The sequence below is a fragment of the Bubalus kerabau genome, chromosome 20 (genome assembly GCF_029407905.1).
Source record: "Bubalus kerabau isolate K-KA32 ecotype Philippines breed swamp buffalo chromosome 20, PCC_UOA_SB_1v2, whole genome shotgun sequence".
In the NCBI taxonomy this organism is placed as follows: domain Eukaryota; kingdom Metazoa; phylum Chordata; class Mammalia; order Artiodactyla; family Bovidae; genus Bubalus; species Bubalus kerabau.
Genome location: NC_073643.1, coordinates 38,520,663 through 38,538,012, shown reverse-complemented (window position 1 = coordinate 38,538,012; position 17,350 = coordinate 38,520,663). Strand labels below are relative to the sequence as shown.

At 39.5% G+C, this 17,350-nt stretch overlaps 1 protein-coding gene across 4 annotated transcripts in view; it reads right to left on the bottom strand.

The window, feature by feature from the left end:
• Positions 1-17,350, bottom strand: part of ADAMTS9 (ADAM metallopeptidase with thrombospondin type 1 motif 9) — a 160,594-nt gene that overhangs the window by 117,391 nt on the left and 25,853 nt on the right. For all 4 annotated transcript variants that reach the window (XM_055558400.1, XM_055558398.1, XM_055558401.1 and 1 more), the window contains exons 4-11: positions 16,767-17,056; positions 14,457-14,540; positions 14,240-14,355; positions 13,176-13,216; positions 12,956-13,061; positions 8,482-8,628; positions 6,951-7,092; positions 3,055-3,162 (exon numbers count right to left, since the gene is read on the bottom strand). In XM_055558400.1, the coding sequence (XP_055414375.1) occupies positions 3,055-3,162; positions 6,951-7,092; positions 8,482-8,628; positions 12,956-13,061; positions 13,176-13,216; positions 14,240-14,355; positions 14,457-14,540; positions 16,767-17,056 (1,034 nt within the window). The remainder of the gene's footprint in view (positions 1-3,054; positions 3,163-6,950; positions 7,093-8,481; positions 8,629-12,955; positions 13,062-13,175; positions 13,217-14,239; positions 14,356-14,456; positions 14,541-16,766; positions 17,057-17,350) is intronic.

Genomic DNA, 17,350 nt, shown 5'->3' with positions numbered 1-17,350 from the left:
ATTTCTTACTGATAGGACCACTGATGGGGGTTCAAAGGGAAGGGAGAACCTCAGAGGAAGAGGGAAGAACCTGCGTGAAAGAGGCTGGAAATGGGGACTGTTTGGCAAATATGTATCAAGTTAATCTATTTTACCAGGAAACTAAACAAACAATAATTATATACTAGAAAAACCATTACATCATAACAAAGCATTAAGCAACTGGTGGAGCTGGAGCCAAAATATAATCGGCCTTCCCTAAAAGCACCCAGAATCATTTAAATGATATTTTACATAAATGTTTTTCTAAAGAGACTGGAAGAAGGACTTGGAGGTCAATTTTGTTCCAGAGAAGCTTAAAATACAAGAGTTTCAAACCTCAGATTTACAAATAGGGTTAAAATGAAAATGTTAATGGACTTAACAAGAAAATGGAAAAAAATAAAGGGACATGAGAGAGCCATTCATCAAAATAACATTGTGTCAGCAGTCCAAGACAGATTACTGCTGAGGGAGCAGGGCAGAGAGAAGAGAAAGGAAAAAAATTTAACCTAGCAGCAAAGGGAGTTAGAATTTGCTAGAGAAAAGGATAAGGTTTTACTGCCAATTTGATGAAAACAAAACAGAATGGAGAAACACAGAACATTTGTGCAAACATATTCACCATCTTATTTGTAAAATGCATAAACGCTCTTCTGGGAAATAAACACACAAACAGCCATGTCTTTAATATAAGCTACTAGAGACTTAGCCACTTTACTAAAACAAACTAAAAATGTACCCATCATGTTCTCTGCATAGCTGCTTCTCTGAAAGTGTTCAGAGTCTGCCCTTTGGAATGCCTTGAAGTCTCTTGCTTTTGCTGAACAAACGCTTACAAGGTAAATGTTTTTTTGAAAGATCTCCCCAAACCCCCCATTTATCAGGTATGAGATTATACTATAATCTTTTATCTTCTGCTACTGTTACAAAAACAGAAGATTAGAAAAAGACACAACAGACATCTTCTCAAGTACTACATGGAGCTTGGTAGCCTGTACATGACTATTTTACTAAATACAATTCATGTCATCATATGATTGACAGTTCTTCTTTGTTAAGGTTTTTCCATCAGTAACACGTATCAGATTTAGACATAATAGGTGGATATATCAGATTGACTAAGAACCATGACACAATACCAGTGATATCTTTGAGCTCAAACAGACTCAATTTAAATGAATAGTTGGCTGGTTCCAACTCAGATCAGCTAACTAAGTTGTCAACCATGTCTACTGTCATCTCCCATCAACTGACAACAGCTGTATGGGTGACTACGTATAGAAGGACTCTGAAGCTACATCTTCACTGAGGAAGAACGAGCGAATTCTGATGGCTGACGTGGAAGCCTAGGAACCATATTTCCGCTCAAACCTAAGATTCTTTGGCCATCAACAACACACTGAGTTAGATGTTTTGCAAAAAGTAAAAGTTCACTCTGACCAAGTAGATATATTTCTTTCTAAGTGAGTGAAAGAGGCAGTGCAAAAGTTGTTATGCTTATGTCCTTACACAGTTTTGTTAGGCTGCTCTTGGAGAAAGCTGTATTCTCAAATGCTGAGGTCCTAGCTGTAGAGAAGTGAGACCAGAGCTGACAGAGTAACCAATCTAGGTCAATACAAAATCATCTTCATTGCAACTTTATAAAACCACTCTAAAAACATTTAAAAAATTGAAATCACTCTAAGAAATGAGTGGATAAGCTACTAGTTCTCCTGCTTGACCACAGAAACTTCAAGAGCTCAGTGAGCTTGAGTTATGGCCACAGCCTACAGCTGCGGAGCCTGCGGCCCCTTCAGGCACAGAAAGCAAAGAAGAAACATGGGGAGGGAGGGGGGGTGTGTGAGGACTCCACCCTGAGTGAGGCTGAATGACCTTGGGAAAGTCAGACTCTTGAGAGTCCCTTGGACTGCAAGGAGATCAAACCTGTCACTCCTGAAGGAAACCAGTCCTGAATATTGGTGATGGACAGGGAAACCTGGCATGCTACAGTCCATGGGGTCCCAAAGAGTTGAATATGACTGAGCAACTGAACTGAACTGAACTGAAGTCATTTCTCCTTTGTGTTCCCTATCTATAAAATCAGGGATGGGATAGGTAAGTTCCTCATCTCTGAGGACAGCATGTTTCCATGAAAACACTGGGAGCTACTGATTCCTAAAGTGGAAAAACAGAAAATCAGATGAGGACAAAATAATAAAAGTGAGTAAAGTGGATGATGAGAGAGGTGAGGAGAAAGGAAAAAACTTAAGTAAGGAGGACATGAGACTCAGATATAGTACAGGGATTGCATCACAGGTAAGTGACAGAATACCATTTTCTTTATGAATTTAAAAGTCAGGTTCATATCTAAAACTTTTGATAAGTAAATCCTTAACATACTACCCTTTTTTTTCTTAAAAGATAGACACCAGGTGCAATATGTTACATTAATACTACTTGTAGTTGTTGGGACGTTGTTATCACTAGGCTATATAAGAAGCAGATTTTGTTTGGTTACTAACAAATAAATGGGAACTATTAGAACTAACTCAGAATTTGGATTTGCAAATAACCCAGGTGACATCACAGCTCCATTAAGCGATCAATACTGGCTGGAAAAAGCCTAGTATCCAAGTAGTGAACACAGTAAGTCTTTCTGTATTTTCTTGATTTTAAGATATTCCACCAACTTAATAACAGCCTTTTCCACTGCCACTCTAAGAGAGAGAGAGAGAGAAAAGATGTGCTACCTCACATTAAATGTTCCCATAAATTGAAAAGCACATTGGAATTTCAAAAACATTAAAAATGAGAAAAATATGTCTAATAAATTGAAGAAATAATGATAGCTATGTCCCTTGTGTCAGTTTTAGGCTGTAAGGTAAGTCTGCACAATTTTCAAGAGCAAAGTTGAACCTCCTACCTCAAAAAAGTATTATGCATGCTGAAACACACTGCATTAACTTATGTTCTCAACAATGGTGACTGAGCCTACAGCCCAGATCTTGCCCACATCTGCCCCAAGACAGAAGGACAGATCGGGGCGTTACTTGCCTTTCCAGGCTCATCACACTCGGTCCCATCAGCCCAGGGCGTGTGCTGAGTTCGGCAGCCTTTGTGCGCTCCATCCACGTTATTGCACCAGAGCCGTCTGCACTGCATCTGCGCAATTCAGTTGAAGACAATTCAGTGACAATGTGATTCAGTGACATCAAGCAAGGCAAGGATTGCTTTCAACAAATGTTTTGCCGGTGATGTAGAGTATAGGTTAGAAAGGGTTTTTTTCTCTTGGTCTGATAAATGATAAAATATTCCAATGGATACAGAGAGCAGCCCACAAGACACACTTCTCTCCCTGGTAGGGTTTGCAGGGATGTCAAAGGGAAACTACTGTGCAACAGGAACATACAAGATGCCATTTGGTCCTAGTAATGTCTCCCCAAATTACAGATGAGAAAACTGAGGCTGGCAGAACAAAGGGCAGGTCAGTATCACAATGGAAATGTATGATGTGAGTTTAGATTTGCAATGAGCTATGATTGGCAAATAGATGGGGAAACAGTGGAAACAGTGGCTGACTTTATTTTTCTGGGCTTCAAAATCACTGCAGATGGTGACTGCAGCCATGAAATTAAAAAACGCTTACTTCTTGGAAGGAAAGTTACGACCAACCTAGACAACATATTAAAGAGCAGAGACATTACTTCGCCAACAAAGGTCCATCTAGTCAAGGCTATGGTTTTTCCAGTGGTCATGTATGGATGTGAGAGTTGGACTGTGAAGAAAGCTGAGCACCCAAGAATTGATGCTTTTGAACTGTGGTGGTGGAGAAGACTCTTGAGAGTCCTTTGGATGGCAAGGAGATCCAACCAGTCCATCCTAAAGGAGATCAGTCCTGGGTGTTCATTGGAAGGACTGATGTTGAAGCTGAAACTCCAATACTTAGGCCACCTGATGCGAAGAGCTGACTCACTGGAAAAGACCCTGATGCTGGGAAAGATTGAAGGCAGGAGGAGAAGGGGATGACAGAGGATGAGATGGCTGGATGGCATCACCGACTTGATGGACACGGATTTGGGTGGACTCCAGGAGCTGGTGATAGACAGAAAGGCCTGGCATGCTGCAGTTCACGGGTTGCAAAGAGTCAGACATGACTGAGTGACTGAACTGAACTGATGATTGGAGAGTGAGCAACTGAACTGAACTGATGATTGGAGAGTGGGTTTTGATTTCTGTTGTGATTAGTTTTGGTTTGACTTGATGTTAAAACTGGTATTTTTTCCTACTAAGCCATACATATTATGTCAGAAGAAAGAAGGGACAAAATATCAGTAATATTGCAGGCATATAAAAAATATGAACAGTAACATAATGGATACCCATATGTCCACCTCCCAAATTAAGAAAGAAGACACTTCATGGGCCCAGCCTTGCACACTCATTCTCAATCCCAATAGCTTCTCTTTCTCCACATAGGTAACCATTGTTCTAGTGATGCTCACCATCTCACCATTCCCATTGCTTTTACTGAGTGTGTGTACATGTGCTCAGTCATGTCCAACTTTGCGACACCATGGACTAAGCCTGCCAGGTTTCCCTGTCCGTGGGATTTTCCAGGAAAGAATACTGGAGTGGGCTGCCATTTTCTCCTCCAGGGGATCTCCTCACTGAGGGACCAAACCCTTATCTCCTGCATTGGTAGGTAGATTTTTCACCACTGAGCCGCCTGGGAAGCCCATTGCTTTTACTACAAATGTTTAAATATCTACTGATAATGCACAGTACTTTGGCTTTAAACAAACAATGCTATTCAATATTTCAGAACATACAGAGGCATCCTACAATTTGCTATTTGCTTCCTCTATGCACTGTGATTTTTAGAGTTATCCAAGTTGATATATTTAGCTCTATTTCAGGCCATACTATTTTTTTTTTTCTTGTAGTGTAGCTTGTTTTATTTATGCCACAAATATTTCAAAGAAATTACAAAATACTCAAATGGAGAGAACACAGAAACCACAATTTCTAGGTGTCTACTCTGTTTACACTGTGTAATCTCAAGGCCAACTACTCATATATACATTTAGCTTCAAGATACATATAAACGTAGCAAATCAGAATGTACTCTGCTCTGCCGCAGTGAAGTGAAACACAACTTTGAGGACAGTGAACAAGATACACGCAAAACATGGAAGAGCAAAACTCAACTCCAAAGCAAGGTAGGAAACCAAGGAGTTGGACTTCAAATACACTGCAGAGGCCCAGGTCTCCTACACAACCTGGAGCTGACCAGGTGAGCTTTTCAGGTTGTGGGTTTCCACATGGAAGAACCCCAAGCTTCACCTGGGGACAAGGGGAGAAAACCAAAATCTAACGAGAAAATGCCTTCAGACAGTTTTCAAGTACATATTTCAAAGTACTTCACTCTCTTCTTTGGAAATGTGGATGAAAGAGAGAGGACATGAAGAAGGTTTAACTGAACAGTAGGCATCATGGAGTGGCAAAGAGTCAGATACAACTGAGTGACTAAGCACACATGCACAGGCATCATGTCCTACCCAAAGGGAGAAGACGAAGGGCAGGCAGCAGCGGGGCATCTGTGTAGGAGCTGGGAACACCAGGAGCACCCGGCAGGAAGGGGCCTGGCTCAGAGGTGAAGAGTCTGCAGCAAGAGCCTGCCCAGGTGTCATGTCACTCCTTAGCCAGAAAGATAATTGTTCCCATGATGATGAGAATAAACCATACTCAAAGTAGAAAAATTCAGAAGGTACTATTTTTTTGTTTAATAGAAAAAAAGTTTTAAATGACCCAGTCTTTTCTGAAGCTCTTCTCCCCCTTTTACATTAAGAAAATACTCAGTAAAATAATTCTTTACCCTGGTATTTTAATTAAAACTATAGCTGGAGCATGTTCCCATGTATAGTCACTTTTCAATTTTTGTATAATATTATTCCATTAAATGGAGATGGTGCAGTGGTCAAGAAGCCGCCTGTCAGTGCAGGAGATGCAAGAGGCTCAGGTTCAGTCCCTGGGTTAGGAAGATGCCCTGGAGGAGGAAATGTCAATCCACTCAAGTATTCTTGCCTGAGATATCCATGGACCGAGGAGCCTGGTGGGTTCACAGTCCACAGGGTCACAAAGAGTCGGATGCGACTGAGCAATTGAGCAAGCACACACATAAGTTTGCTTAACCTTTCTATTCTTGTGCTTGTAGGTCACTCCTAATGCTTGCTATCATGAATAGCAGAGAAATGAATATAATCATGGATACATTTTACACAAAATATTTTGTTATTTCCATGGAATCACTGTTCACTGGCTATCTCTGAACCTCTCCCAGAAAAACACCCAAAGGAATAGAATGGGGCATCCCATAGAAGAACAGTTCTGCTAAGCCTCTTGTTAACCACTGGATCATATCATTGGTCCAAATGTTTGTAACACATACATCAAAGAATCACACACTTGCCAGCTGAGCTACCACCAGAAATGATTTCAAGCTCCAGGCAGTCATAGGACATGGTCTTGACCAGCTAAAACAGGGAAACAGTTTTGTCTCATGAGTTACTGAATCTAGAAGAGTCCCTATAATAAAAGTCTTCTGGACAAGCTGGTGGGAAGAAAAGGAGACACAGAGGAAAAAGGGCTGAGCTCTGTCATTACCAGCTCTGTTACTTTGTCCCCTCCTGAGTCTCACTTACCCACTTATAAAATAAAAACCATAATGGTATCTTCCTTTTGGGTTGAGAGTGAAATGACAAAGTTCAGGAAACATCCAACACTGAGAACTATTACTGTTTATCCCCATCATCATCATTACTATTATCCTTAATAGTTAATGGACCACTCAATGAGTGGTATATGTTAGCATGAGAATCCAATGGAAAACTACAAATAAAAAAAAGTTCACAATCTGGTTATGAGGGTAGAGAGAGACCTCAGACACTTACCATATATGGGCACACCTGAGAACCTGGTCCAAAAATCAATTCACATTGCTTATTCACGTTGTAGAGGAGGCCTGGCAGTTGATGAGGCAAAGGATAGGGTCTGTATTCAGGTTCGTTAAGCAAACATTCGCCGTAACCAGTGCTGTGGGAAGCAGAAAAATACAGGTGGTAAGGGCAGTGGATGAGATGTGACTGTCAGAGTCTCCAAAAGACAGTGAAGGTCATTCTGTCATTTTAATGGTAGCAAAGATTGCTCTTTTGTTGTTTTGCTTTTGTTCTATTCTTTTCATTCAAACTTGAGTCCAGAAGCTGAAGTTCTACTTTTTGGTGTCTACTTGTTTGTGGAACCACTGGCTACACATACAACATGCATGCATGCATGCTCAGTCACTTCAGTTGTGCCTGACTCTTTGTGACCCCATGGACTGTAGTTTCCAAGCTCATCTGTCCATGAGATTCTCCAGGCAAGAATACTGGAGTAAGTTGCCATTTCCTTCTCCACGTATACAACCAGGGGGAAATGTATACCTGCTTCAGCCTTTATCACATTTCAGGGCAATAACTCTAAAATGTTTATTTTTGGTCATCTTTTCCAATAGAGTATAAGCTTCTTAGGGGTAAAAGCTTGTTTGGGGTGAGAAAAGTTTGTTTTTCACCCAAATATGGGATCCTGTCCATAGCAATCAGTGTTTAGTAAATATTTGCTGATTGAATGGGTAAGTGAATAAATGACTACAGTAAGAAACACTTTAGATCATCTGGTTGAAAAAAAAAAAACAGAACCCCCAGCAACCTGCCAGTTCTTCCATGTTTCTGCAAACACATCTTCTGGAAAATTCACACCCAGTGAGTTCTGATTAACAAGCCCCCTCTTCCCTGTGGCTGGGGAAATATACACCCAGTGACCTTGGGATAATCACTTAACCTTCTGTACATCTGGGAGAGAAGAGCAATAAATCTGTGATACAAGGATATTGTATAAAGTAATTGGATCCTTGAGCATCCTGGTGGGAAACTTAAAAAAAAAAAGCAAAAAAGGAGAAAGAGGGAAGGAGATAAAGAGAGACAGAGAGAGGATGTTTTTAATTCAACAACATGGAGGTCTGTGCAATTTTCATCCACCCTGTAATGTTCTTTGGGGATGTCTCACTTCCCTATCTCTTTCCAACCCCAAATTACTAACTTAGAAGCACATAAATATTTGCCTTCCTTCATCATGTTATCATATTTATGGTCTCTTCCCCAAGACCTGAACAGATTTCACAGCTTTACTAAGAATGAAGCAACATTTACGTATTCTCTTTAAGACCTCAACATTTTCTTCAGCTCAGTCTGCAATCTTCTAAGTGCTGGCGAGGACATGAACTACACAGATGTCAGAGAGTATTTTTCTTTTCCCTCCTCCCAGGAATGTCAACAAAAATAACAACTCAAAAGGAATGCTTGACTCTACGTTTTCTTTCCCACAATGAGTTCACTGCATGTAGGTCATATGCAAGCATGAAGGCTATATTCAAAGTTCGAGTCTTACTCTAAAAATTCAGTGATATATTTTCGACTACACTTTGACCACATCCAGGGGTTGGTGTTGAAGTTCAATGTTGGGGCCATGACGTGCTGGGGGCTCTTGATTCCTTCTTCTTTGCACTTATTGTTGTCATCATGAGGCATGTTGAACCTAAGGCCGAGAAGACAATGATAATAAACAGTCAATAAACGATAAGGGACTGAGCTGTTATAATTGCTCTGAGAACGCAGCTAAGAGAAAAAATTTAACAGACTACTGCATTATGGATAAGAACCTGAATCCTGGTGAGCAGAACAAAACTTACTAGAGGATTAAAGGTAGAGAGTAGAATAAAACATATTTCTGACTCAACCGAATGTAAAGTGCCTTTAATGTAAAAAAAAAAAAAGAAAAAGAAAAAGATGTGAACTGGGCCATTATTTGGCTTAGCCGTATTTTGTGGAATTGCAGAGGCTCTGCATGTGCTGTAGCTGGTGCTAGAATACAGTAGTTGGAATTCCTAACAAGCTGTTAAAGGCCAATTTATAGAGTCAAGAATTTGGCAGGTTATGATAACACTATTCACATAAAGAGTCAGTCAAGTGTCAAAACCTGAAGCCAAAAGCTTTCTAATGAGAGGCTCACGGTGGGTCTTGGCATCTCCTCCTTTTTGGGTCAGGTTGACAAATGCTAAAACCATGTAAGTATACCATTATAGAGCTATACAAAGTTCGTGCACAATAAAACCCATTAAGGAAAGCTGCAAGCACGGAAACCAGAGGCGTGCCAATTCAGTTGGCTTAACTCAGATGGCAAATAGTTTCAAGCTTCATGCCAATGACAATTGATGGGTACTGGCTTCCTGAAAATCTGGGCACAAAAGAATTCTTAAATTAATCCAGGTTCCACCCCAAAAACTGGCTATGATGGAGTGCCAACGTCCTCTTGGGTCTGGGAGGGAACTCAGCAGCAGCATTAACACATATTTGCCATTCTTGGCTTAGAGAAAGGAAGTGGGGAAAAAAAATGACAGGAAGCATTTCTCAATCCAGAAACATCAGTTCTATGACCCACATGCCTTTCTCAGTCAGATAATTATCCACTGGGCAACAGCCTCACAAGGGCTTTCCTCTCTGGATGACTATTCCTAATCACAAAACTGATGCATCTGACTAACTTGGCACTTAGGGAGAAATTCCCCTTACTAGTTCATCTTTAGATATGAAAACAAGCAAGTCAGACAGAAGTAAACTCACTTGCTTTATATAAAAATAAAAGCTGGAATAAAAGTCTGTGAGGTCCATCCCAGTAATTTCTCATGTTTTATTTCCTTTTTCTTTTAAAACCTTAGGCCCCTCAATAATTGCCAGATGGGAAAACTCCAACTCTCTTGGTTGGACTTAATAGTAATGGATGCTTAAGAGTCTACTTTCTTAAAGAAATGACTGCCCACGATTCTAAAACCCAGATGCAGATTAAGTGTAACACCTCCATCAACAAACCTAATAAAAGAAAAGCTTTCAAATCTTGCTTGTTTCTCTCTGGTGCAAAGGAGCTGGTATTTATTCCCCATACCACCATGAGTTGATAAAATCCAGTTTATTCCATCATGTAAACAGAAAACGTTTTTTTTTTTTTCTCATTCAAATGTCAGGCACGTTTGTTCGTAGCAGGGGTTATATAACAATAACCATTCATCGAGCACTTACTAAAAAATAATTAACAAGACTTTTTTAGCATTCACAATGCACTAGCCAGTGTGTTAAATGCATTTGATGTTTTATTTAACTTAATTACTTATTTGACCCAATGACTAGTATGCTATTACTATTCACATTTTACAGAAGAGGAAATTGGGAAGTAGGAGGTTTAACTATTTGATCAAGGTCACATGGTTATTAAGTGAGCTAGAACTGGAGTTTACTTCAGTCTAATACCTCCTGTTTTGGAATATTTACAACCTACATTCTCTCCTGTGAGACAAGATATGGACAATTTTTCAGGAACACTGTGTAAGGATTTCTGTGTTCAGTAGAGACTCAATTACTTCCCCAATTCTTCCTGACTCTTAGATTCTCAGTGTCCATGAAGCTGGTACAAGAAGGCAGGAGCTATTTTTGAAGCATCCAATGATGCTCAACAAATAAAAGGTTGGTTGCTTTTTCCTCCGAGCAGCTCTCGGATTTTATTTTATCAGAAAGTCATGACCATAATAACTTAACATTTAATTTTGAAAAAGTTAATTAGAAAAATTTGTTAGAGAATATGGTAGGAAATTAAAAAAATAGTAATAATAATAATTCACTAACAGGCTAGGAATACACTTTCTGTTTAAGCCACAACTTACATCATTCGCTGATTACTTGATTTCTTATTTCCTGACACTTTTGAGATAAGGTGTATATGTATTGTTTCCATCTTATAGGAAGGGAAATAGCATATATTTTCCTCAAGTCAAAGGGAATGTTGTAACAATTCAGTCCAGATCTTGGCTATCTGGCTACCTGCTGACTTCTACCCTAGAACTGGTGCTCCAACATCATATGCTCCTATGCCTTCATTAGCTACCACGATTTGGTTGGCTACTACCATTTGGTTAACTTAATATCTCTAAGTCAAACACACAGACTTAATATCTACTTTGCAGGGATTATAAAGATTAAGGGAGATAATACAAATGAAAGCTCCTGGAAACATGTCAACAGCATAGCTTTTACAGGGGAGTTGTCTGTTAACTGTGAATTAAGACTTCTATATGGCATAAATATTTTGTTGTTGCTATTTAAAATTCTTACAGTCTTTAAAATGTCAATTTTATAACCTGGCTATCTAAAAGAGGTTTATAAACTCTTTTGGGGAAAGGAATTAATAGGAAATTAATTATATTTCTTTACACAGTATATTTTTGTTAGCCCTATTTTGGGGGGAAATGTTAATTTGTTAATCAAATACACCCTTGCCCTTGGAATACATTCTTGTCTCTGTAACTCTCCTTGTTCCATGTTCTGGGGCAGGAATAGTTTCCCCATTGAAACATCACCCTATTCCTCACTATGAAATCTACATTCCCTATTTAAATGTCTAAAGTAATTTACTAGGTTTCATGTAAAACAAAGAAATGAAAATCCTCCAAAGATTCTGTTAAAATAAATATGGGGGAACTGAGATAAAATCAACACCTGAGTTAAAATCAATACAGGACTTGTCAGAACCTTTACTTCATGGCATTTAGCCTTGGCACTCCAAACATGGCTAGGAAAAATTTTTTTAATCACTGGATTACAACACCCTTATTTCGCCCCATGGACCATCCTCTTGGAATCAGCATAAGAGTACCAAACTTTGGGAAATGCTGGTAGAATCAGTAATTTTCAAATCTAGTTCCAAGAAATCCTTGAGTTTCATGAAGGTAATTTGAGAAATCAAGGGACAGAGAGACAATTGACTAAGAAGGACTCTGATCCATCACAAAGGCTTAATTGAAAGTCATGCCTTTTTTATTCTGTAAATATTGAGTACCTGATGATATTTCCATTGGAGAATAAAAGGAGTGTGCTCTTAAAATATGCTTGAAAATATATTCATTATATGTGGAATTGGGATAAGAGGCTGTGGAACTGGGATCAGAGATTCCTTTATACATGCATATTGCATTACACCTACCATAATACACTGCATATAAAGTGCCTTCAAAAAACATTTGGCAAATGAAAGAGTTTGCTTAATAGATGATGTTATCTCTAAAGTAAACATCTGACATGCAGATCAATACACAGCTATTTTTGAAAATTATTTCAAAAAGGTATAAGTAATTTAATCACTGTAGATAGAAAAGATAGCAGATAAAAAACTGGAATAATTTTGAGTAAATTTATACTGTTTTGCCTCACATTCTAACAAGGCTTTGTCACTAAAGAACAAAAAGGAAAACCCAATTTCATAATGACCAGACACTTAGTGATCATAAATAGGAAATGGTTTCTTTCTTCTCTGTATCTTTGCTCATTCCTTCCCCTGAAAGAGGGTCACCTCTGTTCTCAGAGGCTAGTATCTGAAGGACAAACTTGTATAACCAGAATCAGGAATTATCTGGGTTTGGGAAAATTGTGCAGGCCACAGCAATGCTGGAGGACCCTACTAAACAAAGGTAAGTTTTCTGGGCTGATATACTCTCTGCTTCAGTGGAAGGGATAGAAAGACCCTCTTTCTTCCACTTTGAAGTAGGAAAGGAGCATATTAGACCTTGCCTGGTAAACCTGTTCAGTTAAGCCGAAGAGACACATGAGCTAAGGCTGAACAGGGTGCACTGCATTTACTCAGCTTTCTGAAGTCAAAGTCCTTTCTCCCAACAAGGTTCAAAGCTTTTCAACCCTGCAAACTCAACTATGCCTCGAAAAGTGTCTTACACCTTTTAAAGTCCACTGAATGCTCACTGATGAGAAGGAACTAAAGTTTTAGGTCACTGCAAATGAAATGAAGATATGGAAAGGAAACATACACATGGCCCAGTTCGTGGGCTATTGTGAAAGCTGTACTCAATCCACTATCTTCACTGATAGAGCAGCTTCTGTATGGATCACAGATGGTTCCCAGTTCAGCCAGACCTATTAGAAAGGAAAACAAACAAACAAGGATTTACTTTAAAAAGCATTTGTGGCTTGGAAGAAAAGCATGTCATAAAGTGTTGAATCCAGAGAGGATACGCACAGTAGACTCACCTAATGTATCACATTTGTCATGAGCTCTGCAGATATCCTGTCTGAAAGCAAAGCAGACTTGCTTTAGGGCCTTGACACCCAACAGTAAACACCAATACAAGCAAACACTTCAGCCTTTCAGGTATTCGTACCACCACTACTTTAGGGATGGGGAGGGATGACAAAAAGCTAGTTAACAGAGCCAGGGGTTTGCAACTCAAAAAATTTATGAATCACTGGCTTACAGATTAAAAGTTACATTGAGTCGTCTCCTGTCAACCAGGGTAGCCAAGGGCAAATGAAAATCTTTCCACCCAGGATTTTCCTCATACCTTGAAACAAGTGATTCTACTTTCTGAAAAAACATTCTGAGAAGGTTATAAATGGCTTTCACTTAAGTTTAGTTAAGAATGTTTGTGACCATATCAAAGATGTTGATGGAAGACACAACTAGGCCAGCATATTTCTGTACTGTCTGAGCCACCAGGGAAGCCCAAGGCCAGCATACTTCTTTGTTGCCCTGCATAGCATTTTAAATATTTTGAACTAGAATCTACCATTTAAAAACTAAGAGCGTTCACATTTTCAAAAAAAAAAAAAATCCTCATTTCTGGCTTCTTACAGAATCACAAAAGCTGGCAAGACTCTATGTATATCCTGCACAGTAATGACCAGGTCAATCTGAACGGCAGCTGCCCCCTCTATAAGGGCGTTTACTTTTAGGACTGTCTAACACACTTATTGCCTACTTGGTAACTATGGGTTAGTGGTTCTCAACCAGGTGTGACTGTGTCCTCTTCCCCATGCACCCTCAGAGAGCATCTGGCAATGTCTGGACAATAGTTTGGCTGTCACAGTCAAGAGGAGGGAGAGCTGCCAGTATACAATAGGTAGAGACAAAGGATGCTGCCAACCATCCCGCAGGGCACAGGGCAGTCCCCACAACACAAAACTATCTGATCCAAAATGCCAATAGTGCTAAAGCTGAAAAAAACTGGACTAGGGGCTGGCTAGCAGCAATATACAACCTTAGCCCATCAACTTGACAAGAAACTAAATGCTGGAAGGATAAGACGTCCATATACCTCGTTACAAGAACCGCTGTATCATGCTGGATTCCACCTGGATGGTTCTTTGAATGCTGCCACTGGCAAAAGTTTTTTAATGTTGTCTGGGCATTAAAAGATATGGAAGGTCCTTCCTAAATACAGACAAGAATTATGGTTGATCCACTGTACCAACACCAATTAGATATGCCATTTAGGATACAGAGAGAAGAAAAAAGAAATAAAACTTTATTACCTGTTCATTATGAATCACAACTAAGTTCACAATAACAATATTAATTAAATTTCCAATACTTGGGTCTTTATAGATAGAGGCTACCTGCAACCGAGATAAATTGTTCAGTTAATTGTGAATTCTTTGTAAGCAATAAGCAAATCACTTCTTACACTGGTCTCCATGGCTTTTTATGGTTCATAAACATATGCATTTTGGAGTTGTGAATTTTCATTCAGTCAACAAATATTTCTTAAAAATCTCTCTGTAAAATGCATAGATGGCAGTTTCAGAGAGTAAATAAATGCAAGCAAGTTCAAATTTCAAGGTGTTTTCCAAGGAAACCACATTGCCACATAAGTTAGCAGTTCTCAGTGCCAAAACACTGGATATTAATTTTTGATTGAGCTTTTTCATCCCAGTAGAAGCTGGACTGCCATTTATGCAATCTCACATGGGCAATAAGCTTGCTAATACTGCTGGTGTACCAACCATTTATATTCTCCATAATCTGGTAACTTTTTTTTCCTCCATTATTACCATTAATTATGAGAGCTACACCCATTGAATGCTTGCTGTGGACTAGATCCTTGCTAAAAACTGCATATGCCTTTGTATTTAGTCCCCATAGCAACACTCGAACTAGGTATGACCATAATCTTTGCTCAGCAAATGAGAAAAATGAGGCTCAGAGAAGCTAAGCAACTTGTCCAAGACTAAACAGAGAGTGGTAAATAGCAGAGCTGGAATTCTCAAGCAAGATTAATTTGACCTTAAGTCCATGCTTGTCATTAAAATTCTTGGCAGATCTGAATTTATGGGGTAGAAATGGAGTTGAGTCTGAAAAGGGCATGACTAGGTTTTTCTTTCCCTCCACCAGAACAGGAGAGGGCTGGGGCACATGGGACTGAACTTGAGGAAGGGGGTGAGGGAGAGTAGGGGGGAAGAGGCAGGTGGGTGCGGGGATGAGGAACATAGCAGAGTGATTCACAGCACAGGTGAATTCACAGGGGATGCACAAGGAGAACCACAGACCATAGAGAGGAAAGAAGAAACTCTAAATGGATGTTCCCAAAGGGCAGCTTTTCATATGCATTTGGGGAATGTAATACAAGTAGATTTCCATTCAAATAAACTAGGGTCAATCTATTAATAGGAATGCTAGCCTGAGGCTTAAAATGAATGAAGGCAGAGCATATGGACTATTATGGGACAATCTCCAATATTTCAAGACAATAGGAATATGTAAAACCATATTACATATGCTTTATCTCTGAAAAAATACACCCATACATGTTTGCCTAAGAAGTGTCTAGAGCTGCACTGTCCAACATGGTGGCCACTTGCCAAGTGGTCACTGAACAACTGAAATGTGGCTTGTCTGAACTGAGATGTGTTCTGAGTGTGAAGCCCATACTGGGCTTTAAAGTCTTACTCATCTCATTAATATTTTTGAAATAACATTTAGATATAAAACAAAATACATGATTAAAATAGGTTTTGTCTGTTTCTTTTGTGTGTGTGGCTAACAAAATTTTAAATTACATTCACCAATGTTTTTAAACATGGCTAGTATCAATTTCTATTGGGCAGTGCTGGTTAGAAACATGGACAAATAAACTTGCCACATAGGTGGCCTCTGGGAGACTGGGCAGGGGAAAGCACTTAGGCTTTTCCCCTAGTCTTTGGATCTGCTTCATCTGTTTTTCTATCATGCAAATTTATTACTTTTTCAATTCAAGATGGGAGCAGAAAAATTCAAAATTTAAGTGAGAGATTCCTAAGCCTCACCCCAAAACTACTTAATTAAAAATCCTGGGGGTGGGGGATAGAGACATTTTACAAAGCTCCACCACTGACTCTGATTCACAACCAGCGCCCAAATGTCTTACTGGTGACCCATACCTGGCTGTGCCGGTTCACATGTCAAAGGGCACTGATTTGGAGAAGTGGACAGGCTGAAGATCACATGCAGTCTCTAAGCTACGTTTCTGGCTTTACATGATCATGGACAAGCAACCCAACTCCTGTGAGGTTCAGTTTTCTTATCAACAAAATAGGAATGACAATCTACCTAGCAGAGTTGTCAGGAGGACTAGAAATGATGCCTTTTAAGTAAGAAGTACATTGTCTAATGCAGAATAAACACTATTTACACTCATTATTGTCATTGTCAAGAGCAGCCAATGAATAATCTTATGTTCTCTTCAGTCACTTGCCTGAATTGTTGAAATGCCAGCCCTAAATGATCCTCCAAAGCACTGGGTGGAAACCCATTCCCAAAGGCACATTTAGAAACATCATAAATCACCTACTTTTGAAGATACTTACAATTGACATTAAAGTTAAAATATAATGTTGAAGGTTCGCTCCATGGTATAAAACCATTCTGTTGTCTGCTACCACCATCACTTCTACAAACCGTGGATAGGATAAAAAACGTTTTGTTCTTCTGTGGGTCCCCTTTTCCCTTGTGCTGTCTGTTTTGCTACCATTGGCAGGAAGCATGCTTGTGGTTAAGCTGCTATTTAACATGGCCATGTCATCAGCCAGGCTACTCCTCCCTCTCCATTTTCTTGTCCTCGTTTTCCTCTTGTCCTTACTGTGACTATTTCTATGTTCTGTAACAAATCAGATGGCATGCATTATATTTTGAGCCACATATATTTCATACTAAGAATTTAATTTGACAGGTCTTAAAATGATGCCTCTGTAGTCAAATTACATACAAAAATCAAGTTGTACCCGCTATGGACTCTCCAGGTAAAACTCAATCTGTGCTCTCATTTAAATGACTAAAGACTTGAAATCAGCCTTCTTGGAAGCTTCCATGTTGTGTGTGTGTGTGTGTTAGTTGCTCAGTCATGTCTGACTCTTTGCAACCCCATAGACTGTAGCCCACCAGGCTCCTTTGT